A 25,297-nucleotide genomic window follows, 5' to 3' on the forward strand; every position below is an offset into this window, starting at 1 on the left:
TGCAAGAGCTATTTAGTTTAGTTGACATTTAAATCCATGACCAGGAATCACAATTTTTATTCTTTTATTTCTTTTTAAGTGGGATGTCTTGGGTTCAATATTTCTCCCAATTACCATCCAACTCAACCCTCCGTGAGTCACAGATGAATATTGAGGAAATTAGTTCGAGTTTTTCTTGTTATCGTTCCTTGTGGTTTTGAAATGAGGGTTTATGAGGAAAGATCAAAATTAGTCTAAAGCAAATTGTCTCCATAAAGAGTATTGGAACACAAGAGTATTTGAAAATTCTTCTTTGGAATCACACTGCAGCACTTGTTATGGTTCAATATAGGTGTGATAATAAAAAGGTAGTTGGCAACGGTGATTAAAGAACGTATTTATGATGCGATACAAAAGAATATTTTTGCAAAGAATGAGGTTTTCAAACGAATATTTTAGAATGAAAAATTAATTCAAGAAACGGTTTTGTTTCTGATTGATGGTTCAATATCAAATTTGTCCTATTTAAATTGAATTGCTACTAATATTGGTTGCAACTTGAAAGAATGAAAGATAACAATATAGTTAGATGTCATTCGTTAAAAGGCCATTAATTATTTCTAGTTGAGCCAATTACAACAGTGCAAAGCAATGAGCTTTCCTTTTTTTATTTATTATACATTAGTAGTCGTGTTAGTTGGTGGTGCCACATCAGTATCTCTTTATGATATTGATGAGAAATTATTGTTGGTAGGCCGTAGGAAGATATTTGCCCACCTTAGATCCATTGAAATTGAATAGTCAGACTAATTTAATTCGTAAACCAAAAACGAAGAAAATCAAGAAATTAAATTCAGTTCTTCTGAAAAAGAAGGAATTAAATACACACAGTAGGACACGAATAAATGAATCGAGCTCCACGTTTGTAACATAAATACATGGAACCAGATCCTTAAAACAGTCACTTCCCTGAATTAGACGTTAACAAACAGTTTGAATCAACAAACTCAACCAAACCCTTAAAATTTGGCATTTCAACACAGCATTTATGGTCTAGCCAGAATCACACCTGGACACATTCGGATAATCTGGAGCCCAGATTTTAAGTAATCAGAATTAGTTTAACGGTTTGGAAGGTTGTCATTAATTGTTATCATGAAAACAACACATAACCAGTGTCTCAAGAAATAAATACATGACACGATTTACTTTCCTTTGGCATCAGTTTAATTAATTACTTGAGCAAGTGGGCAAACCCTGGTTTAATTGCAATGGAAGTCTCAACTAAACATAACCACATAAAATTAATTCCAATGTTTCAAACCACGTTTCTTGTTTGATGGTTTTCAAGAGATGAATAGAAGGTTAAAGAAGAAAGTAGAAACCATATGTGCTTAGAAAAAGATGATCCAGAAAATCACATCAAAATTAGTGCGCGTTAATCATATAAAGCTACGTTTAGCACCCGAAAGCTTCGTCCCACCAGCTAGACGAAAGATGGCCCTCGACCACAAAAAAGTGATTAAACATCCCATGATAGTCTTATTGATTGAATATCCCATGATGGTCTTATTGATTAGTCCTACTAGTTTATCCAAAATACACTGGGTAGAACCATTTTGCTACATTAGTTTGTCTACGAGCTACAAATTTTACGAGGATAATGAAAAGAACAACAGTTAAAAATCGCCATTTCTAGTAGCAATAGTGCATATCTAATTCCATTAATTTACAATAGTGAACGTACAAGTCTAGACTCTAGAGTAAATTGATTGAAGAGAACACTTCAAACAAACAAATACTAAATCCAATGTATAGGATAACAGATAATTTTGATATGGGTCTGTCTAACGAGTACTCGGTCGACAGACTTAACATTCATCAATATAATGTTCAGGTGTGGTTATTTTGAAAAAAATAAGATTAATTAGAAAAGTATAGAAAATAGGGTATTATAATTTAGCGCGTGCACTCATATTTTAGGTTGATCATGATTTGGGTATATTATCACATGCCTATCAGAAAAACTCTTTCGATGTATAGCAAATTTGAGACTTTTGATATACAACGCCCTGTTTAATAATTTAATTCAGTATTTAAATTTAATATATTCAGATTTTAACATATTCAAACGTGTTTGATAATTAAAAATTGAACCTCTGAATTAATTAAATGACATTAAATTTTCTAGACAGAACTTACTCTAAAAAATAAGTGATAAGCCATATATTCTCTTATCACTTAATATAATATATACTTAAATGTGTCAGATTTAATATTTAAAAATTTAATAACTTAATAGATTCAAATTTTAGATTTCAGATTTTTGAGAATGAATGTACATCCACTAATAAATCAAGTGGGATCTCTAGGAAGATAAGTGGGGGCAAAGCATGCATGAAACAAACAATGCATACGTATGTGTCCATAGACCACACAATTTGAGACTTGAGAGACTCATTTTGTAAACCAAATGGGATCATTGCATTTATATGGTAGCTACTATTAATTTGGTCCACTCATCACTCATCGCATTTAAAATTGCTTTTTTTTCTCTCTAAAAAAGGATAAAAAATATTGTGATGCATCTGATTTCATAGTGACATGCATACAAGTCTAGAGTAAATTGATTGGATAGAGTCGTTCAGAGAACTAAATACCAAATACAATGGATATAGCTTAACGGGATAATTTTGATATGTTAAACAATTTGAGACTTTTTTTTGGTGTCTATAAAACTATGGCCCGCTTGATACTAGCTAAGATTGAATTCAAATGTTAATTTGTTTTTTTGCAAAAAACTAGAATCAAATCAAAAAATTTTGTAAAGGTAAAAGAGGAGGCTCTGTTTGGATTGTAAATTATTTGAAATATTTTTACTGTAGCACTTTTTGTGATGTGATGTATGTGAGATAAAAAGGTAATTGGGAAGATAAAAATGTGTGTTGAAAATTGTAATGATGATGTAAGCAAATAAATTTTGGCAAATAATCCTTAATCCAAACAAACCCGAAAATATTTATTAATATGTGCATTCATACGATGAGTTAGATGTAATTTAGTCGTGTTAATAAGTACTCCATCAGAATCCGTTACAAAACTCCTTTTCCTATTCAGTTTTGTTTTCCCTTTTGAGGGAAAGTTATCTGACTGGATAGAATAGCTCAAAGAAACAAGTATTAAATGCAATGGATGGCTTTTTTTTTCCCCAAGGAAAAAAGTATATTTTACCAAATAGAAAACTACTCCGATGACTGCATCAAGTAGCACCTCCAGGAACCCGATCAAGTGGGGGTAAAAAATGCGCGAAACATTAGGATCAGACCGGGGTATAGTGACTGACTCGAGTTCATAGTTCAAAGTCCTTAGGTAGGCTATAAATAGGGAGAGCTGCAATTCATTGGTCCATATTGTTCACTCTTCAGCCTCCAAATTTGGTTAAGCCCGTTTTACATATTGAACAAGCTGTTCTTTTTGGCTCCTTGTATCGCTTTTGCTCTTCTGTTTCTTTGTCCCGGAAAGCAGGGAAAGGAGAGAAAAGAAAGAGATGGAAAAAGATCAGTGCCATCCTTCGCTGAGGGGAGGGAGAAGAGAAACAAAATACAGCCATGGTTTTTCTTCATCAGAATTGGAGGCTTTAACTGGTATCTGTGAGGCCTTTATACCACCTTTGCCGTCGAATAATTCTCCAGAGATGGTTGGGAAAGATGGCAAAACTAAAGAAGCTATTCAGTCTTTTTACAAATCTTCAGGCGCTCAGTACCCAATCCCTGATGAGGTAATAAAGAATTGCCAGAGCATATTACGCAGAAAAACACAGTGACAACACTTTCTTGATGACTTCTTTGATTGAAGTGCTTATGGAATTGATGTTACATGTTTTGGATGTTTATGCAGGTTGCTGAACTTGCGGTGAAGAGAGGGTTTCTTGAGGCTGTGATCTTGGTAAGAATCCTGTTGATAATTCTTTCAACAAGGCTGGGGACTTTGTTGCTATGTGGTACCCTGTGTTTTGGTGAAAAATGGCCATACATCAACAAGTTTTCAGACATCCCAGTTGAAAACAGAGAGAAAATTATCCAGAAATGGTTCAAGCATAGGTTCCTTACTCCCATCAGGCTGCCATTTGTATTTATCAAGTTCTTGTGTCTTTACGCCTTCTTCACTCAGGTAATGGCCTTCCCTGCAGGCCTAGTCTCTGATCAGGCTGACATATTTCAGTTTTGTTCTTACATACTGAAGTTTGCATATATGATTTTCCTGTTGGGGCAAGTAAACCGAGAGTCAAAATGATTCCAGCTCAATGCTTTTCTCGATTATTTTATTGAAAGGTTTAATGGTCTTGAAAGGACAGTTAAGAGTCCCAATAGCCACAGTTTTTTTTTTCTCCAACAATGATGTAATCACAATAAATAAATTATGTTTGACAGGTAATGCATATGATTTGCGCTCTAATGAACTGTTAAATATTGTATCAAGTAGTATTTTACTCGAATTCACTTGCATGCATAGGCGTGTCTTAGGTTTTCATTGACCAATTCTTTAAGTATACAAAATCCACTTAGAAAATTTGGTGTCACCCAGTCTTGTGTTATGCCAAATAACTTTACTGAAACCATATACATCCATTGGTATGTGAGGCAGCACAAAATGTTCGATTCACTAGATCATGGTAGGCAAGGATGGTACAACTCCTCCTCTTGTGTCCACAAACAATGGCCAACAAAGATTAGCTTAGCTCCTTGGTTTTCCACTTTACAGTCATCAAGAGCACTAGATGAGCTGTCTCCGACCAATGGAATTTCTTGTTCTTTAACAAAAAGCACTGTGAGTTCCAAAAACAGTAGCAAGATTAACAATTTTGTCATCTTACTCTGATTTAGCTGTTCTGTCCTTTTTCCCTTTTACCTGAAGTGGGGGGAATTGGGGTTAGGTGAGCAATTAAATTTGTCCTTTTATGGGGTTGAGATTAGTGTCTCACCACTATAACTGACCTTTTTTAAAAAAAAAAAAATTTTTTTTTTTGGGGTCAAATGACCCTTGCTTTTACGAAAGCTGTCAATAGTGTAATTCACTCAAAACTGGCCATTTCCAGAAACAGAATGTTTATGCTGATAGCTATATTTCCACAATCATATCAGAGATGCGAAATTATCTTGGTTTCATTGTTCTTGACTGGTAGTCCGTGCCAAAGCACACAAATCATCGTTGCCAGTTTTTTTAAGTTCTACTTTCAAGTCAGATGGATAGTTTTTAAAAAAATCAAGACCCCTAACGATGTTGGACAAGTATCCTTTTTCTTGAGGTAGAATGATATTATAGCAGCCTGACTTGATTGTCCATCTACCTGTGAATTCTGCTTGTTTTAATGCCAGAAGAATAGAGGATAGAAAAGGTTCACAAAAACTTTCTAATTCTACATCTTTCTTTTTCCTTTCTCACTATGACAATAGATGCATACATCAGGTTAAGTTCACCTACCACTTGGGGCAAAACTGCACAAAATATACAGTTTAGAAAGTTATTTTTTACAAATTTGAGAAGTATAATCTTGAAGGTACGTTAATATACTGTATATATTTGGAGCAGGAAAATGCATTTTCAGTAACAAATGTGCATATAATGACAAACAGAATTTTAGTACAACCTCTAGCCATTTTCCTCAAATGAAAAACATGTTTCAAAAGTATGATGTTGAAGTTTGTGAATTGAGTTAGGTTGCCCCTTTGGTAACTTTCCTTGTCTGTGATAGGATAGCAAACTTCGTAACCGATGCAGTGAAATCTTCACCATCCAGGGATAAGGGCTTATTGTAAAGGATGCGATTTGTATAACTCTTGAGTTGTTCTTAAAATCTAACTCATATGTCGAATCACAATTTAAATGTCATTATATACCATCCAAATCCTTTTTCTAAAGCACATGGTTTGATATCTCAACTTGTCATAGGTATGGGATGATTTAAAAAATCCAGCATGGGAAGCCATGGACTATCAGGTGGATAATCGCAAGGACTCATCAACTACGCCACATGAGAAACCTCTAATGAAAGGTATGGTAGAGACCACGCACGAAACTGAGTCGACCATCGTCAGTTCCCTAGTCCAGAAAGGCCTCAGAGTCAAGGAAGATCCTAAAGAGAAGCTCTACAAGATCAAATGTGATGTAGTAATAGTTGGTTCAGGGTGTGGTGGAGGAGTTGCGGCTGCTGTTCTTGCAAAATCTGGCCAGAAAGTAGTTGTCATCGAGAAAGGAAATTATTTCACTAAGACAGACTACTCTTCCCTAGAAGGACCCTCCATGAATGAATTATATGAATCAGGAGGAATCCTTGCAACGCTGGATGGAAAGATGATGATGCTAGCAGGATCAACAGTAGGGGGTGGCTCTGCTGTTAATTGGTCAGCTTGCATCAAAACACCTATGTCTGTGCTCCAGGAATGGACCAATGATTGCCAAATTCCACTTTTCACAAGTTCCCAATATACATCTGCCATGGATACAGTTTCTCAAAGAATTGGTGTTACAGAGAAATGTAGTGAAGAGGGGTTCCAGAACCAGATCCTCCGTCGGGGTTGTGAAAAGCTTGGGCTTGAAGTTGAATCTGTGCCAAGGAACTCCTCGGAAAACCACTACTGTGGTTCTTGTAACTATGGTTGTAGAACAGGAGATAAAAAAGGAACTGATTCAACTTGGCTGGTGGATGCTGTGGCTTGTGGTGCAGTGATTATAACAGGATGCAAAACTGAGAAGTTTGTACTCGAAAAGAATAAATATGGGAGATCGAGAAAGAGTAAATGTTTGGGAGTGATTGCCAAGTGTTTGAATGGAGATATCAGAAACAGACTATGCATTGAAGCAAAAGTGACAATCTCAGCATGTGGATCTCTTTTGACTCCTCCTCTAATGATCTCTAGTGGTCTGACGAATCAACATATTGGAAGGAATCTTCATCTACATCCAGTATTAATGGCTTGGGGATACTTTCCAGAGTCCGATTCAGAACTTAAGGGAAAAATCTACGAGGGAGGCATTATCACCTCTGTCCATAAAGTGGGATCGGATGATTCCAGTGTAAGAGCCCTTATAGAATCGCCTGCTTTAGGACCAGCATCATTTGCAGCATTACGCCCTTGGGAATCCGGGCTTGAATCAAAGAAAAGGATACTGAAGTATGCCAGAACTGCTCATTTGTTTTCGATGATTAGAGACAGAGGATCAGGAGAAGTCAGGTCAGAGGGAAGGATAAGCTATACATTCGATGCAACAGACAAAGAGAACCTCACGGCAGGGTTGCGTCAAGCATTGAGGATTTTGGTAGCAGCAGGAGCTGTTGAAGTAGGTACACTTCAGAGCAATGGACAGAAATTCAAGTGCAAGGGTACTAGTGAAAGAGAACTAGAAGAGTTTCTTGATGAAGTTACGGCAGCAGGGGGACCAAAATCTTTAGTACAGAATTGGACAACATATTTTTCTGCACACCAAATGGGGAGTTGCAGAATGGGGAAGAGTGAAAAAGTCGGTGCAGTGGATGAGAATGGAGAGAGTTGGGAGGCAGAAGGTCTATTTGTTTGTGATGCTAGTGTTCTGCCAGGTGCTGTTGGTGTCAATCCAATGATCACTATCCAGTCAACAGCATATTGCCTCTCGAATAAGATAGCAGAGATTTTGAAAGAACGAAAGTTCTCAGATTGAGCTAATTTTTCTTGCCTTTCTGCTTTGATGTTGTTAGAACAGACAACATTAGAGTGTTGCATGTAAGAAGCACAGAAGAAACCTAAACTTATAAAGAAACAAAAAGCATCCATTTGTAGCAACAATTTTCAGTTTTGATTCGTCAAGTTTGTAAATTAAATGGATCAGCTATCAATTATTCTACTTCGCTGTTAGCATTTAATTTGTCCACAAAGCCACCAACAGGTTCAAGCGAATGGATAGATTGAAAAAGCCTCTTAGAAAGCAGAAGCAACTTCGAGACACCGGAACAGCTCCAGATGCTCGGTTACAGAATTGCTAAGTAAAAGAAAATCAATCCTAGTTACAAACCAAAGAAAACGAAAAAAAGAAAAAAGAAAAAGTAGCTTATTTACCTGAGAACTAAATTTTCACACTTCATTAGCCTTTGGCAATGAACCAGAAACACATAAAAGCAATGGAATTAGAACCCAAGGAATAAATGTTGAATTCATCAACAAATTTGCCTTTTGATGCCTGATTAGTTGTGCATTCAAGTTACTAGTAACACTTCATCATCAAAATAGAAAGCACCATCTGTGCCTGTCTCATCAATTTATAGTTGGTACCCATCTTAGTAAGCTACACTTCATATCTAATAGCATCAAAATTAAGGAACGTGGACTTGCTCGATCAATAGGTGGTAGGTAGCAACATATTTTAGTTTGTAATATCCAGTTTATGCCTTCTTTTTCAAGACCTGTGATGGCATCATCAGTTTGGGGAGTTTTCTTTTGGGGTATCACTGTATTTACTTTGAGTCTCTGCATCATCAAGACCGAGAAAAGATATCAAGAAACAATAAGCTAAAGACTTGCAAAGGGCTTCTTGTTTCTTGTTTGTTTTTAATGTTGAATAGAATTTTTTTTATATATATTCGATACAATAGGTAATGTGATGATGATACATTAATTCTTACAAAAAATACAAAAACCCGTCAGAATCGGACATGGTACAACTGTATTTGCCTTTAGTACATAAAGAAGTCATCGCAGAAAAACTTTATTTGGTACCATATTGTATTAAAAGAAAGGATCAGATTTGCAACAACCATAGTTATGCTTTAGTACCTTCACGCAATTGTGTGGCTTAGAAGTTAGAGCCCTAGACGTCTTTGACTAATTTTTTTTTGATTTCTTCCATTTACATTTCCCCCCCCTCTAGTTAGTGATGTGTGGTTGAATTGTTTAATGATGTTGTGTTCCATCTGTCCTTTATAGAGTGTTGATTTTTTATTTTTTGTTGGTGTTAGATTCCTTTTTTATTGCTTTATCGTTCTATTAATAAAACTAGTATTTTAGCTTGTACAATAGTGCATCAATTTTTTTTGACCTTGATTAGTTGTACATGCAAGGCATTATATCAATATTTTTCTTGCACATTTATTCATATTTATGTCTGAAAAATTATTGTATTCTTAATGCCCAACTACTATATCAATTTTGAAAAACTCTTATGCATCAAATTAAGATAATATGAGAATATTCATCAAATACTACAGCGTATGTTAAAAAAAATTTAATAGGTATTTTTTGAGATAACGATTAATCTTTTACAATGATTTGTACACTTAAAAACAAAAAAGTAATGTACTTGCTTTTAGAATTCTGTCATGAACTAATATTCAATTCCAATTTCTGGCGTAATTGATAAATTTACTTATCAAAAAAAATGAAAAACCAAACTAACCAATATATGGATAAAGAAATAATTTAAGTTTATTAAAAATAAATAAAGATTGTTAGAAGAGTGTAAAATTGATTTGAGGGGGATTTATGCAAGAAATGGATAAAACCCAAGTTTCAAATAACCCATTGATTTTCTTTAACTAAGCATGCCACATACTCATTCAAGCTTATTGAGCAAAAAAGTAGCCTTGTTGAGATGAATTGACAATTACCAAATCAACAAGATAGTTTATAGGTAAAAGGACTGTGTATGAGTATTTTATGATAATTCAACGTATTGATATGATAAATCAACGAGAGGTTATCATATTCGACCTGCTTGTGAGATAGTTTATTTGTAGATATTTGGAGAAGTCTGAGTTAAGATGATGAATAAGACCTAGATTTGATGAATCAACTTGCTTAAGGTCCAGCAGAATTTGAAGCTGTTGCATCAGAATCTCTCCTTTTCCAAGAAACTCGGTCTCTTTAGCAACATGAAATTCGTCCAATTTGTCAAGCTTCTCGTTGAGTTTGTCAAAGAACAGTTGATCCTACGATTAATTACATGCACGGCCATAACAAAAAAATTATGACATGGGATTTATCTCCATTACAAATGCTCAAATTTTACTATTAAATTTGCTATTTATCACTTCATATTCTTAGAAAAGAGTTGAAGCAACTTGTTTTTATGCACTTCTTCTTCTACCCCTTCTTCTCCTTCTCTAATATTCTTCCTCTACCTGCAATTGTTTGATTTCAAAAATGATGAGTCGACTTATTCTCTCTTTTGAAATCTTTTTTCTATCACATATTAAATCTTTTTTCAAATCTTGTTTCTGTCAATTTATTAAATGCCATTTCATTGATTTAATTTGTGATCTTTATCAGATTCGTGGTATACAGTCGAGGCAAAAAATTTGGGATATCCGTGTTTTTGAGCTCAAAAAAATCAGAATATCATCCTAGTGCCTGTCTAGATCTTTTGATAATCTCAACTTGTGATAAACTATTCACTTATCATTTAATGTGATGTACACTTAAATTCATTAGATTTAATACTTAATAATTCAGTACTTAATAAATTGAGATTTCAGTTTTCAAAGGGATCTATTCAATTAGTAGTAATTTTTCTTGGGTCAATCACACTTTTTGTCCCTCTAAACTTTGGGATAATCACACTTTACAACCCTGGACCTTAAAAATATATACGTTACTCTTCAAGGAAATTAGTCATCTTGGAAAATGTTGACTTTGTTAAAAGGAAAAAAAAAGTGAGTATTATGATAATAGGGAAAATGGCCAATTTCGTCCCTAAACTTTTTTTTCGTGTCAATTTAGTCCATGTATATTTTTTTTAGCCAATTTGATCCTTATACTTATTTAACGGTTCCAATTGAGGAACTCCGCGGCGGCGCCACCGTATAAATTCAATCAAATCACTAATTGAACAATTAAGCAAGGGTATTTTGGGTAGTTCATTGTTGGAACAGTAACAAAAGAAGTAAAATCCGGCAAAAGGACCCAATTAGCTTTTTATAATTGCAATAATCCGGCAAAAGACCCAATTCTATTCTAAACTTAGAATTGGGTGCTGAGATTTATGTTGGCAAGATTCCAATCGAGTTTTGAGAATATTGAGTCTTTATTGAAGAAGCTCCACTGGATTTCGGTTTCCTCTGCTATTCGGCTACTGATTATCACCACTCGAAAATCCCTTTCCACTACAAACCAGCAGAGCTTTTCCCTTCTTTTCCCAACTGTTTCGATACGTTTGAGGACCAACAGAGTTGAGTGTTTTGGGGACCGATTTTTATCACTTTTTTTGTTCTTCAGAGCGCCTTATACCTGATATACACCCCTTTTTCTTTTATTTTTTTGGAAGAATTTAAATTATCTTGGGTAGCTGATTTTTGTTTAATTATGTTGCGGGATACAAACACATTCTTGAGGATTTTCTGGGTATTGAAGGAGGTGCCGATGGTGGTGCTGGAATTGGAGGAGGTGCAGGTAGTGGTGGTGCTGCTGGAGGCGGCGTTGGAGGTGCTAATGGAGGAGCTGGAGTTGGAGGAGGTGCAGGTGGTGGTGGTGCCGCTAGAGGTGGCGCTGGAGGAGGTGTAGGTGGTGGTGCTGGGGCTGGAGCTAGTGTTGGAGGAGCAGGTGGTGGTGGTGGAGTTGGAGGCAGTGCAGGTGGTGGTGTTGGAGGTGGCATTGGAGGAGGTGCAGGGGGTGGAGCTGGTGGAGGAGTAGGTGGTGGTGTAGGTGGTGGGGCTGGTAGAGATTGGTAGTGGAGTTGGGGGTGGAGCAAGCGGGGAAGTAGGAGGGGTCGTTGGAGGCATTAGTGGGGTGCCGGAGGTGGAGCAGGTGGAGGTGTAGGAGGAGGAGCCCGAGGAGGCGTTGGCAAAGGTGCTGGAGGTGGGGCCGGTGGCGGAAAAAGGGGTGGAGCAGATGGTGGCTTTGGGAAAGGTGGAGGTATAGGAGGTGGTGCAGGTGGTGGTTTTGGGGCTGGAGGAGGTTTTGGTGGAGGGCATAGGGGATTTGGTAAGGGTGGAGGAGTTGGCGCGGGCGGTGGATTCGGAGGCCGGACTAGTCCTAGAATTGGACGTCGCAAATTGTGATCTCTCTGACGCAGTTGAAAAGAAACAAAGCAAAACTGGGCAATTTTTAAGCAATGGGAGAGGAGTTCGGACAGCCTTTGGAGACTTTGTTAGTCAAGAATCCAAGGTTTAGAATTGGATCCTTCAAGGATTTTACTTCTTTTGTTATTGTCCCAGTGAACTATCCAAAATACCCTTACTTAATTGTTCAATTAGTGATTTGATTGAATTTATACGGTGGCGCCGCCGCGGAGTTCCTCAATTAGAACCGTTAAATAAGTATAAGGATCAAATTGGCCAAAAAAAATATACATGGACTAAATTGACACAGAAAAAAAGTTTAGGGACGAAATTGACCATTTTTCCATGATAATATAATATTGTCCTTCTGTTACTAAAATTATACACCCTTTGTAATTATTGCCAAAAAGGATGGGGTTTGATGTGATCTCTGTCTTCCTCTTCTAAGCTTACAAATGAAGCACGTTGGCTCTTTGTAACAATTTTAATTAAATCATTGATAGTTGAATAAAATTTATATAAAGTGAAAAAAAGCTCTTTGAACATTAACAAGTTTAACATAACATTATGTTTTAAAAATTTTGCTAACTTTATTTATTGTTATATACAATTATAATTCGATTTAAATTCTAATAATTGAAAAAGAATATATAAAAATGAACATTAATCGAACAAAGTAAGGAGGATTTTACATTAAAATAAGGTGGATGATCTATTACTAGTTACTTATTTACTGGCAATACCAAAAGCTATGGATGGCAATATAAATTCGCCTTTTTTTTTTTTTTAACTGAAGGCTTTTGTAGTTTTTGACAATACTAAAACAAATCTTAAGGAGCCCTCTTAAAAGTAAAGAGCCAGAAATAGAAAAAGCACCTGAATTTATCTGACTTGGAGGAAAATTTCATGAATTCGGTCATCTTAAAACGTAATTTTTTTTTTTGTTTTTGGTAGCAAAAATGAAGAACCTGCACTTTAGCAGCTTTTCTCAAAATATAGTGCTGATAAAGGTTTTGACTTTTGAGCTTTCAAAGAAATGTAAGAGGAGGAACAAACTATATCGAATTCAATAGAAACTTTACTTTGTTTGGAGGCGTTGGTGTTCCTTAGGTTCAGAATTCACGTCTTAAGGAGTTGAGAAACGAAGGCGCAATTTTCGTGTCAACTCGTGCCACACAAGTAACATTGCACTTGTAACATCTTCATCAATAATTTTGTGGCAATATATTTTTTCTTCTTCTGCTTCTTCTTTTCTTAAATTTAAATTCATACTGATAACTATAACCGTCACTATTAAGCGCGATTTGGAACTGTCTAATTGGTTGATACACTCCTTAATAAGAAATTGTGTTTACATCCATATAGTTAAAAAATTATAACAAGAATTAATCCATCACCTTGTCTAATTATCTTGGTTAATCAAATTCATCTTCTTTAAGTATCTCTATTCTCAACCTTCTCCCTACTATTCTTTCTTCATAGGAGGGAGATCTTGGCTCCTCTCCATTGGTTCTTGCTTTTTATTTAATAAAGTTTCTCCTAGTGTATTCTCTAGTGACAGTTTTTTTTCTCTTCTAAGCTATCTCAGTGAGAGTTTTGTTTAGTTTTTGTTATTTTTTCTCATATCTAAGAGTTTTTTTAGATCTATATGTTAGATCTAAAATTTTTTGGGTCCTCTCATCAGATGTCAACATCAGTTTTGAACTTGAACCAATTGGATAACAAATTTGAGAGAACAAACATGCATAGATGTCTATGGAGCAACTTGTTCAAGTAGTCAGATTTGATGATTTGTGATTCATTGTATAATCTTTTATATTTTGTAACTCTGTTAAATTTAATGATTTTTCAAATCGAATATATCTGTGACATGTTCGATGTATTTTCTGCCATTAATGCAGATTATTTTGTTAAGCAAATCGTGCTGGACGATTTCCCACTAGTTTATTAACAATATTGACTTCATTTTTATCAAAAAAAAAAAAAAGAGTAATGCTACACAGACAACTTGTACTATCTAACTTCATCAATATTTATGTACAAATTCATAACATCCTTGCCATTACAAGTAAGCATAATTCATTAGTTGATATACTTTTTTAGGAAAAATATTTCAATTTTGAGATCAAACTTAAGCAATAGGCTTGCGCCATGAGTAGGTACACTTTACTAGTATGAATGTTATCAGGATAGGATAGAAATTGTTCAAAGACCAAACTGATGTTATTTATATGTAATTGAAGTTAGAACTCTCCAGATGTCCCATTGAACACTTGAATGGTAATGTTGCCCAGCTGAGCGCCTCCTTTGTCACATCTTCACATGTCTGATGCCTCACAGTTCACTTCTTTCACAATTTTTGATGAAGGAAATTGATCACCATGTTTTGTCAGATCCAAACCTGGATCCTTTTCCAATTCTTGATGATTTCAACATGTTCCCCGACCCCTTCTTGGTAGGATGTCTCTAGATATACGTACTCTAATTTTTTTTTGGGTTATCCATCTGAATCAATGTCTCTGAATGGTAAAGGAACTGTCTTGACTGCCCTGAACTTCCCAGCATTGTTCAAATGTTCATTCTCCAATCTGTTCAAAAAAAATGAAAGAAATTATAAAAAATGATTTATTTATTTTCTTTCCAATGGCAGAAGCTAACACAGAGATTAGTGCAATTTACTCTTTGTGTGATACTGGAGGAAATTTTACCTGTAGTAGTTCCAATGCCCGCGTCTGATTACTTCCAGTGAAGCCAGGAGAAAGTCCAGCATTCGTGACTCAAATATTCCAACGTTGTTGAAATGCATCACAGTTTCGACCCAAGCTACTCTTAGTACAAGATTGAAGGCCTGCATTGGGGAGGTAATCTGATCAGAATGGAGAAAAGCAGTTTATTGTCTTCTTTCAGAAAATTTAGAAGAGAGGAGAACGGTGGAAGCTTACAATTGAAATGTAATAGATGCATTTGTTTCTTAAAATCAAATTATCTCTAAGCCATGGGTTTCTTGATTTTGGGTTCAAAAGCCCCCAGTCCTTCACGAAATCCCAGTACAACTGATAAACTGTTGCCACCAGTGAGGTCACCAATGCTATGATCATCCAGAAATCTGAGGGATTCCTAGCATATGTAATTCTTGCCCCTGCTGCCACCATTGCTGAGACATACTTCCCCAGGTTAGCCAGATGGTTTACGTCACATTCATCAAACCATCGCCTTGCACACTAGTTGTTGAACCAAATAAAGTTTTGTCAAGCGGAATGTACAAAGAATCCAGGAAACAGAATGATACAGTGAATAAATGGTACTGCTCATGGTTTAAACAAAAAATCTGTTGTAGTAGTAACTTTGAAATGGAAATTTAACATTATAAGATGTCAATAATGTTTGAATTATATGTAGCATAATGGTTTAAGTCCGTTCCATTATCATAGTTCTTAAAAATAGATAATGGATTTGAATTTGCTGTTAAATAAATCAAATGTTCTAATACCTGCATGGCACGCCAATAATATGGTGCGAATGAGATAACATAGGCAAGCTCCCTGTACATTTTCCCTGATTTGCAGGTTGCATAACGGTGTGTTTTGAAACTTCCAGCAATGAAGTAGCAGGCTGTTGATTCCATATGCCTGAGCAATGGAATCTATTTGATGGAACAGACTGCATTAGTCTAATTTAAATATCCCCCCCCCCCCCCCCCCCCCCCCCCCCAAAAAAAAAAGGAATCTATCATGAAATGTGTTGTAATTACCAATTTTTCTATTCTTGGGCTTGCATTAGTCAACTATTAACAACAAATAGAGTTCAGTCGGATGGTTTACCTGGCTTGTAAGCTGGTCAGCCATGAAGAAATCGACCATTAGAACCTGAACAGGTGAAATTTGAAAGGAAATATTCTTTAGTTGGCTCATTTGACTATTTATAGAGAGTACATCTTTTTCTATAAATGAACGAAGATGAGATTGAAGTACCTTATAAAAGGGAGAGCAGATTATGTTGCGCATCACTTTGAGGAAGTTGTAGCGGGTTGGGCGGTAGAAGATGTTTAATGGACATATGAGCAGGGCTAGAGAAAGCTGAAAATGCAATTCAAATCAGCCTGATATTTCAGTGCATTTAAAGATGAATAACATAAGCACAGAACTATACAGAAGGTAATAAGTTGAACTCCAGCTTTGATGTCAAAATGCAGGGTCTACTTTATGAAGATGGATGTAACTGGACTAAAATAACCATGTTTCATTGGTATACCAACATTTGCTTCTGGATGAATGAGTACAATTTTTGAAGCTATGAGTATGTACATTCTGACCAGAAGCAATAAATTTTTAAATCACAAGGTTGCACAAAACTATAATTGCCAAGCCACTGAACCAGTTAAGAGTGATGGCATAGTTTTTTCAACTTAATTATTATACAGGACTGCACAATCTATTGAAAAGTTTACAAGGGATGGACAAAACAATTGATTCACCATCTTAATTTTGTTATTTATAATTCGTATTGGTTTAATGAATCTTATCTGTTATTGTTATGCAGAAAATTTGGCCAAAAAAAAAAAAAAAAACCTGGTTATGTAGATATGCTATTGTTTATCAGTGGTTTATTTGATTACATATTGCCATATATTTTCTCCTATTATTAACCTTTTTAACTTGTTCCAAATTGGACAATAACTAGTTGAAATAAACGGGAGTTATGTCAGTTGCAAGATTATTGAAAACTAACCAAGAGAAGGACTCCTGGAATGGCATCTACTTGAGTTGGTGGTAAATTGTTTGATAGAAGGATTAAGTGAATGACCAGTGCTGTCACAACTGCAGTCATTAAGGAGGTGCAGATGAGGAAAGCATCTCTGTATTTGAGGGCTGTGTTGGGCTGGAATTCGAATATGAAGTTGTGGTTGATCCGCGTACTCTTCCAAAGGAACAGATTACAGCCATACATAAACAAGTGCAAGCTTAGCAATGCAAACATGCTGCAAGTGGACACACCTATAAATTCAGCAATATGCTTGTGGGAATAGACTTTAAAGTAAATGGAGAATGAAAGCATGGAAACATTGCATTTACTATCTGACTTTCCATCAGCCTAAAAGTGACTATGGCAACTGATTCCAGTTTAAATTACCTTATGCTATTATATTTTGGTGTCAGAAATGGCTAAAATCCTATGGCAAAAGATGGAAGACCGCAAACAATTAAACAGGAAGAAAATGGGAAAGAGATGGAGAGAGAGGATTGTTCATGTCTTCAACTGAACCAACATTGAAATTAAGTTTTTAGCAGTCAGTGGTATGATTTTGACTTAGATTTTCATTAGACCATGCTACATTAGGAAGCTAGAAGAAACAAAGCTTTTGTTTTAACGAGTTTGATTGTACTCTGGTGTCACAAAATCATTTCCATTGTCCATGCACTAACATGTTAGTTTATCTTCTTCCAATAAAATCCTGAGTCAGTAAGGACGGCAAGTAAGGATGGAGTTTTTGACCCTTTATCGAGGAAAACTGACATTTCATTTGGCAAAATCTTCCACCTAGTAGCATAAGAATTTTCTGCTGCATTGCACAGGAAAGGTACATGAAAACTTTTTTCAAAAGGTAGAGTCAAATTTTTGCCCGGATTATATGTACTGCACAACATTGTACATGAGGCTTTGCAGTGTCTTGGTAACTTGGCTATAGGAATCAACGAATGCCTAGCAGTTGTACCATCCTAGAACTAATCTAAGAATTCAAATTAATACAGTCTCCTATAATTGATTAGAAAATTCAGCACACATGATATCTTGTCATTTGATCGGAGACAAAATACAGTTTACTTGAACTGATGGAATACATCACTTTCCCCATAATTCATGGCCAAATTTGCACATTGCCTTAGAGACCATAACAAGTGACGTTTAAATGATGACAATTGCATAACAAACACTGCCTCCTTTGAGAATGCAAATGCACAAAAAGCATGAGAAGGAAGTGCAAGCCACGAAGATAATGTGATAAAGTGTACCTGAAAACAGGGTAAACAGTTTCCATATAATCTTTCTCTGATCTGGGCGAGAACATGCCACTGATATGCGCCAAAATTGCATAAACAGTAAACAATGTTACAAAAGAACCTGTAAAAAGTCCTGCAATGATGACAACGAAAAAGTTTCCATAGTCAGAATGATTCTGAAGATTCATCCATAGAAATCCTGTTCTAATCTGTCATACTCCATTAATTTTTTGTTACTGGTAACTACACACCAAGAAAAAAAAGGGATGCAAAAGACTAATGGGTGTCTGAAAGTGGACAACTTTATGCATTTGTACAAATTCGTGAAACAAGATAAATTGTTCTTCAGTGACCCTTTGCATTAAAAAGTGGAGAAAGGGTAAAAGCCCTTCCTGGTTGAGTATTTTATCAATTGCAATCTCCTATGTATCACATGCATGCTACAGTCAATTGTCTAGTGAATTGTTCCAAACAATCTGTCTTAGAATTTCCAAAGAGTGTTGCTTTTATGTAATGTAAAGAGACAGATGGGGAGAAAGAGTACCAACAAAAAAGGTGACCATGTGAGAATCTTTGTTCTGTTGTGGTCTTAGGAATTTCATTGCCTTTTTCCTGTCATTGTTGGCGAAGTGCTGTGTGAACAAGGACTCCACCTCGTCCATTAGCCTAACAACCTTTGTCACAACAAATAAAAAAGTACTTGTAATGTCATCAGAAAGCTAAGAACCACTAACCGTTTCGTGATGTGGATGCAATTCCAAAATCTTATTCTACAATTAAAAAATTGTATAAGATATGATTTGGGGAAAAAAATCCCTTATATAACTAATTAACTCCAAAAAAATTTAATTTGTTTCTGAATAACCCTATGGAGCATTGAGTAACTAGGGTGTACCAATGTCATTAGCTGATATTGATAATTTTATTTTTAACTGTAATTTGTTCACTTTAAATTTCATCAATTAGAAAAATGGTTCTGTATTATGTAATGTAAGCCTTCAGAACATTTGCGTTATGATCCAATGAATTACCTTGTCTGAGCTAATGAAATGGGATTCCTTCACCATTTTCAGGTAACTTGCTGACGTCTGTTGGTTTGATACCTGTTCATATGGAAAATAGCTAAGGATTACAAATTACTCAAGTACCGCATGAGAATCAAACGCAAAATTCAGCACTTCAGAGTCGAAATATGAAGTCTTCAAATTGTTTAATTATGTCGTGTAAAAGTCTTCAATGATCCATTTTGGTCTATGTCACCTCCTTTCTGGCAACAAAGACGTGCCCACGTCTTGGTGAAGGCATAATACTGTCAATTATTTGGTGTTAAGTGTGATAGCTAGCTACCTAATTGTTTGGAGACTGTCACAATATCCCAAACCTGATTTGGATCGTGATTTTTTTTGGTCAAAATTTATTTTCTTGCATTATCAATACATTTTTCAATCACTTTTTTATCTCATATATATCACATCAAAAAAATGTTATAATATCATTTTTTTTTTAAAAAAATCCCAAATAATTTGCTATTTAAACACGCTCATTGATAAAAGCATTCTTCTTCATGAACTGTTGATACACCTGATAGCTCAATTACTTTGGTTAACTGATAAGAATGACTAGTTCCTACCATTTCCATACAAACCCAAAAAAATAAAGGTGATGAAATGAAAACTTACCTTATCGAATTTCTTAAGTATCTTGATAAAAGCCATCATATTCAAGGAGCTGCCAAAAGTAGTGAAATCATTAGTATATGCTTGCATGTACTCAACAAGTGAAAAGAAACTTGACGAGTTTAAAAGCCAGAGGCAATTTAGTTAGCAATACGTTTAAGTAACTTCCACAGGCTTTTGATTGCCAACTCTACGATTGTCTTTTCCTTTTTCATCTTTTTCTTATGCTTTTCTTCTTATACTACTTCTTTTTTCTTTGCAAGAACAGGCAATCTTTCTATCTATTCAAGTTTCATTCTGCTGTCAGAAATGGTCACTCAACTTTGGGTGTCACTACCAAAACATAAAAGAAAGCTTTTGCATGGCTAAGTAATTCAGCAATGAAACTAAATCGATAAGTCCATGCATCTCGATGAATTTAGCCAATTAAACGTAGAAAGATCCAGTATGAAACCTGTATCTTTTGAGTAATCCCAGGCCCCTATAGAGCTCCACAAATGCCCCTCTAATCATCTTTTCAGCACATTGAATCTTCTTTCTATTGATACAATCTCCTGGACTTTCTTTCTTAGGATTGTTCACCAAATCCTCCCAAAGCATCGATGAAACAGCAGCAATGGTACGTGCAGGGGTAGTAGCAGGAATATTAATCCTCATGGTCATCTTAGGCTTGCCCATTTTTGTCTTTGATCTCGTTGCTGAGTTGATGAAATTTATGCCGTTTTTTTCTAAAGCAGCAATAACATCATCTGTTTGGGACGTTTCTGTGGGGGTATCACTAAACTCACTTTGAGTCTCTGCAAGACAAGACATGAAAATAGATTTAAGAGACATATTTAAAAGTTGCAAAGCGATAATATATTTGTCTTTTAAAAACATGTAGAAAAAAAATCTAGTTCAACTATGCAAATTGGTGGCGTATTAATAAACAGCTGATTGATGCTACTTAGCCTTCTCATCAAAACCTCATCAATTATACACTAGATTTAGAACACTATCTTGTGGAACTAAGTTAATTTTGGGAAATTAAATATTATTTGAAATATAAATGTCAATTCAGAAATAGATACTCATGTACGTTTTACAAAGAAAAAACTTACATGTAAGTGCTACGTGTAATTTTTTTAAACATTAAATTCGATTAGTTGTCATATATCTAATAATGATAGTGTATATATTATTTGTTTAATAGAAGATTTATTAAAAAAGAAAAAAAAAAGAATTTGCAAAACTTTGTTAACTAGGTAACTTCACCTTAGTATATAAAAGATGAAATTAATGATTGTTGATTAACTAAATGACAAGGTAAAAACATCTAATGGCATAAATTTGCCTTTGCCTATCACCTATATACAGCAATATCCTGAAACCTTTTGGAGTACACAAGGCACGAGGTTCAGGATCATATGGTGATTGCATGCCCTCACATGTTTGCCAGCAATTATATTTAAGCATTAAAATATTTAAATCAAGAATATATATATATATATATATGTATGTATTGAAGAACTAGTTACCAACAAGCCAAGTTAGCGTAAAAAATGCTCAGTTCCATATCAGGTTAGGACACCGCTAGAAGCAAATCTTAGAGGAGATATAACCCTGACATCATGTTCCTTTTGCTTTTTCTTTTTTGGTTTATGTTGTCAAAAGTAAGATTTTTATACAATTGTAGCCTGACCCAATTGGCATGTCAATCTGATCTTTTAGTTGAACAACTGAATTATAGTGAAGCAAGAAATTGAGTGGCTTTGCCCTATCTGACTATCTTTGCTTTCTATCGTTCCGGATAAAAAAAAAAAAAGACTGTCTTTGCTTTGTCCAGTCGAATTGACAACCACCAAGTCCATTTCCCATGAGCTAGAAGAACTATATGCTGGAGCGGGATTCTTTAAATTCAACCATGAAAGAGGTCTTCCGGGACACTAATTATGTCCCCCTCAATTTTTTTTTTTTTTTGACTGATCTCTCAATTTTCAGGGCTGGAATTTGAAGTTCAATGACTTGGGTTTGAGCTTAATGAGTCGTACGTGGATTCCACTGGGCGGTAGGAGTGGATGAATGGTGTGCAAGAAACACAATTTACAGGTGTTTTGTAGGTGGACCACAAGTTGGAAATGGAGGAACTATTGCTTTAAGATTTGATGCAAAAATCTTTTATGGTGCTAAACAAAGTGGTCTTTCGAAACACTACTTGATATGGGCATGTCAAATTTAGTCCTTAAGATTTAAATTAACTTAACTGATAGGAACATTAATCATCAGTTACTGTCAAAAATTAGAATCATCATTTAATAAAAGAAACTCTTAAAAGAACAATCACGGATTTTTTTTTTTCAGTACTTAACTTTTCAAAACTTACCTTAGATCGGTTGTATGATTATGAGAATTTTGAGACTTATGTACTTTGGACTTGTAGTTTAATAAATTGTGCTTATGCAGTCAAAAGAAATCTAGGGAACCCGCGGGAGAAAGGAAAGAATAACCCTAGTGTTTGAAAATTAATCATTACTTTACATACTTTCTCAAGTTATAAGACAATCATAATTAGTCATTTCTTCATACATTTTTCAAGAAAATCTACAAACAACTTGAAGATATTGAAAGAGCAAAAAGACGATTCAGAAATATATGATTGTCTAAAGGCAAAAAAGAGAAAGGCACATTAAAAAAAAAATGAAGTCAAGTTAGTTACCTAGCTTGAAGTATTTTGATTTCCAACATATTTTACCAGACAAGTTTCACTTTTGCCCAAAATCCAAAAGCAATCGACCGACTAATTCACTTGTTTTTTATTCGTTTATATATATAATTTTCAAGGTACCGCACTAGAATTAGCCCGGAAAGTTATTTTTTCAAATAAATAAAATTTATGATGTATTTGGCAACTTGATAGGTCTTTCCCCAAGAGTTTATGACCACCTAAATTTTCTGAAATTAATGAGGCTGCCGTCACATTGCAGGAATTCAAATCAACGTCAAGTTGTACTTTTCTACTCAGGTGATTTACCACATAGGTCAACGCATAAGAGGCACACATTTCAGCCATGGCCCATGAATATATAGTGAGGGGTGGTTGAGTTTCTCAAACAATTGTTCCACACAATACACAATTGTTGGAAAGAATCCATGGTTCATATGACCATTTCATTCTTTTTTATTATGAAAATTGATAAGCATATTAATGTCTATGTAATTGTTGAGTTACTGTTTAAATTCTCTGGTGCAATCAAATGTGGTAAATCAACAAGCACTAGAGATTAAATTATGAGTTTAAAAAAAAAAAAAACACTAGAGAAAAGGCATAGAACTCACCAGAGAAGTCTGAGTTTCTGGTTGAGGATGAATAAGACCTCGAGAGAAATCCACTACTGGATCTCGAAGACAATTTCCTGCGTCGGTCAGACAGGACTGGTTTGAGGTCCACCAATATCTGAAGCTGTTTATTCAGAAGCTCTCCTCTTTCAAGAAACTCGGTTTCTCTAGCCTCATAAAATTTGTTCACCTTTTCAAGCTCTTCGTCCAATCTTTCGAAGAACAACTGAATCTGTCCATGCATGGCCATAATAAATTCTTGACATGGGATAGTGCTAAAATTCTTAATCCACATGAAGTATAAAACGTAAGACAACTAAATTCAAGGTAGTTGATATGTGCATGTATGTTTTGTTTGTCACCTCATCTTCTTCTGAGAATAGTTGAAGCAGCTCCTTTTCATATCCTTCCTCTTCTACACCTTCTTCACCTTGACTGATCTTCCTTTTCACCTGCAATAAAACGAAAAAGAAAAATTTGCGTAAACGTCAATTAGTTCCTCTTTTTTGTGTCCTTTCCGTCGACATCTTTTTCGGGTTGTTACAACTGTTTCTTTTCTTCACGGATATGTCATGACACAAACGTCTCGCTGCTATTGTATCCACCTTTCAAATCGTGGAAATGCATCTTTTTCAACTTCAAAACACCAGAATATGACTTCAATGGCCAGTTTTCGGTTTTCGGGAGAACTAAAGTTGATCAAAAGAAATGAATATTCCAAACGAAACGGCAGAACTTGGAGACCCACAAAGTTGAAGAATATTTTATGAAACTGTGAAAAAGATAGCGAAAAAGGAGGATCATGGGATACTAGTAGTGGAGCAGAAAGCAACGGAGCACTCCTGAAAATATTTTACAGTTGAGATTGGACTTCTTCCCTGACAATGATATCCTTTTTTCATTTTTTTTCGCCGCTATGGCCACTACCAGAAGCAAAGATGAACTTGAAAGAGCATCATTGCATTTGGATGGACATCTATGAAACTTATGTTTTTCTTGCCACCTTTAACTTGTGCGATTAATAAACAGCAGCAAGAATTGCCACTTTTGCATAGATAGTCAAGACGGCAAGCTAAAAGATTAGCCTCATAAAACAAAATCTTTAATGGATATTAACTTTTCCACCACGCATTCAAAGTTAAATCATGGTCATTCTTACCTGGAAAAGGTCTGGATCACCCCTAGCATTATGAACTGTTTGAGAGATTTTGTTTGCGAAGATGCAGATGGGGTTGAAAATGGAGCGACCAATACCACAAGTTTTGTCTTGAACAAGGTGTGATTTTCTTGACAGTTTAACGTTCTTGACATGTTTCTTTAAAATCCAATAATTGACAAAAGCATCCTTCCACTCCGGGATGAGCTGAGCTTCGAGCTCTTTCGAGAACTTCACCATTGTACATGGAAAGGAAGACAGGATAATCTAAATGGGAAAAGTGGTGAAGAAGGAGACGAGAAGAAATGGAGAAGAAGAGTAGCAGACTTAAGAGCTATGAGGGTGCTTAGAAAGGTGACATATATAGAGGGAAATAGCTTTGAGGAAAGACAAAGCAATAAAAAGTAGGGTAAAATACGCTTTACACCCCATGGTTTAGCATTTTTTCACATAATCCTTTTGTAGTTTGAAAAACTATATATAACTTCCTTATAGTTTGGACCAAAATATCAAAGTGACGAAATTTGTATTTCAATCAATTAAAATGTCAAAAGTACATATCTATAAAAGTGAAAATTATTAATTAACTACAGGGTTTATTTATATATTTTAAAAACAATAAGGGAGTTATGTGATAAACCACTAAACTAGAAGGAGATTACGTATTAAAATATAAAACCATAAGGCATTAAAGTGTCTTATATATTATGTTTCTATATTTTGGTTATTTCAGTTCATTTTAGTTTTTAAACAAAGATATTCCTAACATTTTTTTGAATTCCGTTACAAAGGATTCTTTCCGTCACTTTGATACCTTAATTTAAACTATGCGGGGATTATATATATAACTTTTGAAACTATAAGAGATTATATGAAAAATTGCTAAACTATAAGGGGGTAAAGTGCATTTCACCCTAAAATGTAAAATCTTTTGCTGCGGCTGAGTTTTCACTGCTTTCAGACGAACTGCGTCTAATCCCCCCCCAAAAAAAAAAAAAAGGCACATTTAGTAAAAACCAAAAAAAGAGGCATATTTATCACGTACTTTCTATAGTCCGATCCATCTTCCACTACCGACCCGAACTTGGGAAATTCCAAATTTATGCTGACTTTACATCCACCAATCTATTTGTAGCTATATAGTACAATC

At 35.2% G+C, this 25,297-nt stretch overlaps 2 protein-coding genes across 2 annotated transcripts; one reads left to right on the top strand and one right to left on the bottom strand.

Moving 5' to 3' along the window:
• Positions 1 to 3,392: 3,392 nt before the first annotated feature.
• Positions 3,393 to 7,857, top strand: LOC113736193 (long-chain-alcohol oxidase FAO1). Its single transcript, XM_027263044.2, has 3 exons — positions 3,393 to 3,757; positions 3,877 to 4,149; positions 5,929 to 7,857. Exons 1-3 carry the CDS (start codon positions 3,527 to 3,529, stop codon positions 7,672 to 7,674), a joined length of 2,250 nt encoding a protein of 749 aa, XP_027118845.2. The 5' UTR covers positions 3,393 to 3,526; the 3' UTR covers positions 7,675 to 7,857.
• Positions 7,858 to 14,009: 6,152 nt separating this feature from the next.
• Positions 14,010 to 24,496, bottom strand: LOC113737207 (phosphate transporter PHO1). The gene is made up of 15 exons (XM_027264469.2): positions 24,151 to 24,496; positions 23,354 to 23,443; positions 22,992 to 23,223; positions 20,131 to 20,473; positions 19,680 to 19,728; positions 19,032 to 19,103; positions 18,545 to 18,674; positions 18,013 to 18,133; positions 16,730 to 16,979; positions 15,973 to 16,077; positions 15,823 to 15,867; positions 15,492 to 15,644; positions 14,944 to 15,222; positions 14,710 to 14,849; positions 14,010 to 14,589 (listed from the first exon to the last, which is right to left on the bottom strand). Exons 1-15 carry the CDS (start codon positions 24,385 to 24,387, stop codon positions 14,499 to 14,501), a joined length of 2,337 nt encoding a protein of 778 aa, XP_027120270.2. The 5' UTR covers positions 24,388 to 24,496; the 3' UTR covers positions 14,010 to 14,498.
• Between the last annotated feature and the right edge of the window lie 801 nt (positions 24,497 to 25,297).

This window comes from Coffea arabica, chromosome 3e (assembly GCF_036785885.1).
Source record: "Coffea arabica cultivar ET-39 chromosome 3e, Coffea Arabica ET-39 HiFi, whole genome shotgun sequence".
NCBI classification, from domain to species: Eukaryota; Viridiplantae; Streptophyta; class Magnoliopsida; order Gentianales; family Rubiaceae; genus Coffea; species Coffea arabica.

Excerpts from the sequence above, each read along its gene's own strand:
- LOC113736193 (XM_027263044.2), top strand. The coding sequence starts at position 3,527 with ATGGAAAAAGATCAGTGCCATCCTTCGCTGAGGGGAGGGAGAAGAGAA. Across the intron at positions 3,758-3,876 it reads AGTACCCAATCCCTGATGAG|GTTGCTGAACTTGCGGTGAA; the intron begins GTAATAAAGAAT and ends ATGTTTATGCAG. Across the intron at positions 4,150-5,928 it reads TTTACGCCTTCTTCACTCAG|GTATGGGATGATTTAAAAAA; the intron begins GTAATGGCCTTC and ends AACTTGTCATAG.
- LOC113737207 (XM_027264469.2), bottom strand. The coding sequence starts at position 24,387 with ATGGTGAAGTTCTCGAAAGAGCTCGAAGCTCAGCTCATCCCGGAGTGG. Across the intron at positions 23,224-23,353 it reads TATTCTCAGAAGAAGATGAG|ATTCAGTTGTTCTTCGAAAG; the intron begins GTGACAAACAAA and ends ATGCATGGACAG. Across the intron at positions 15,223-15,491 it reads ATTATTGGCGTGCCATGCAG|TGTGCAAGGCGATGGTTTGA; the intron begins GTATTAGAACAT and ends TTCAACAACTAG.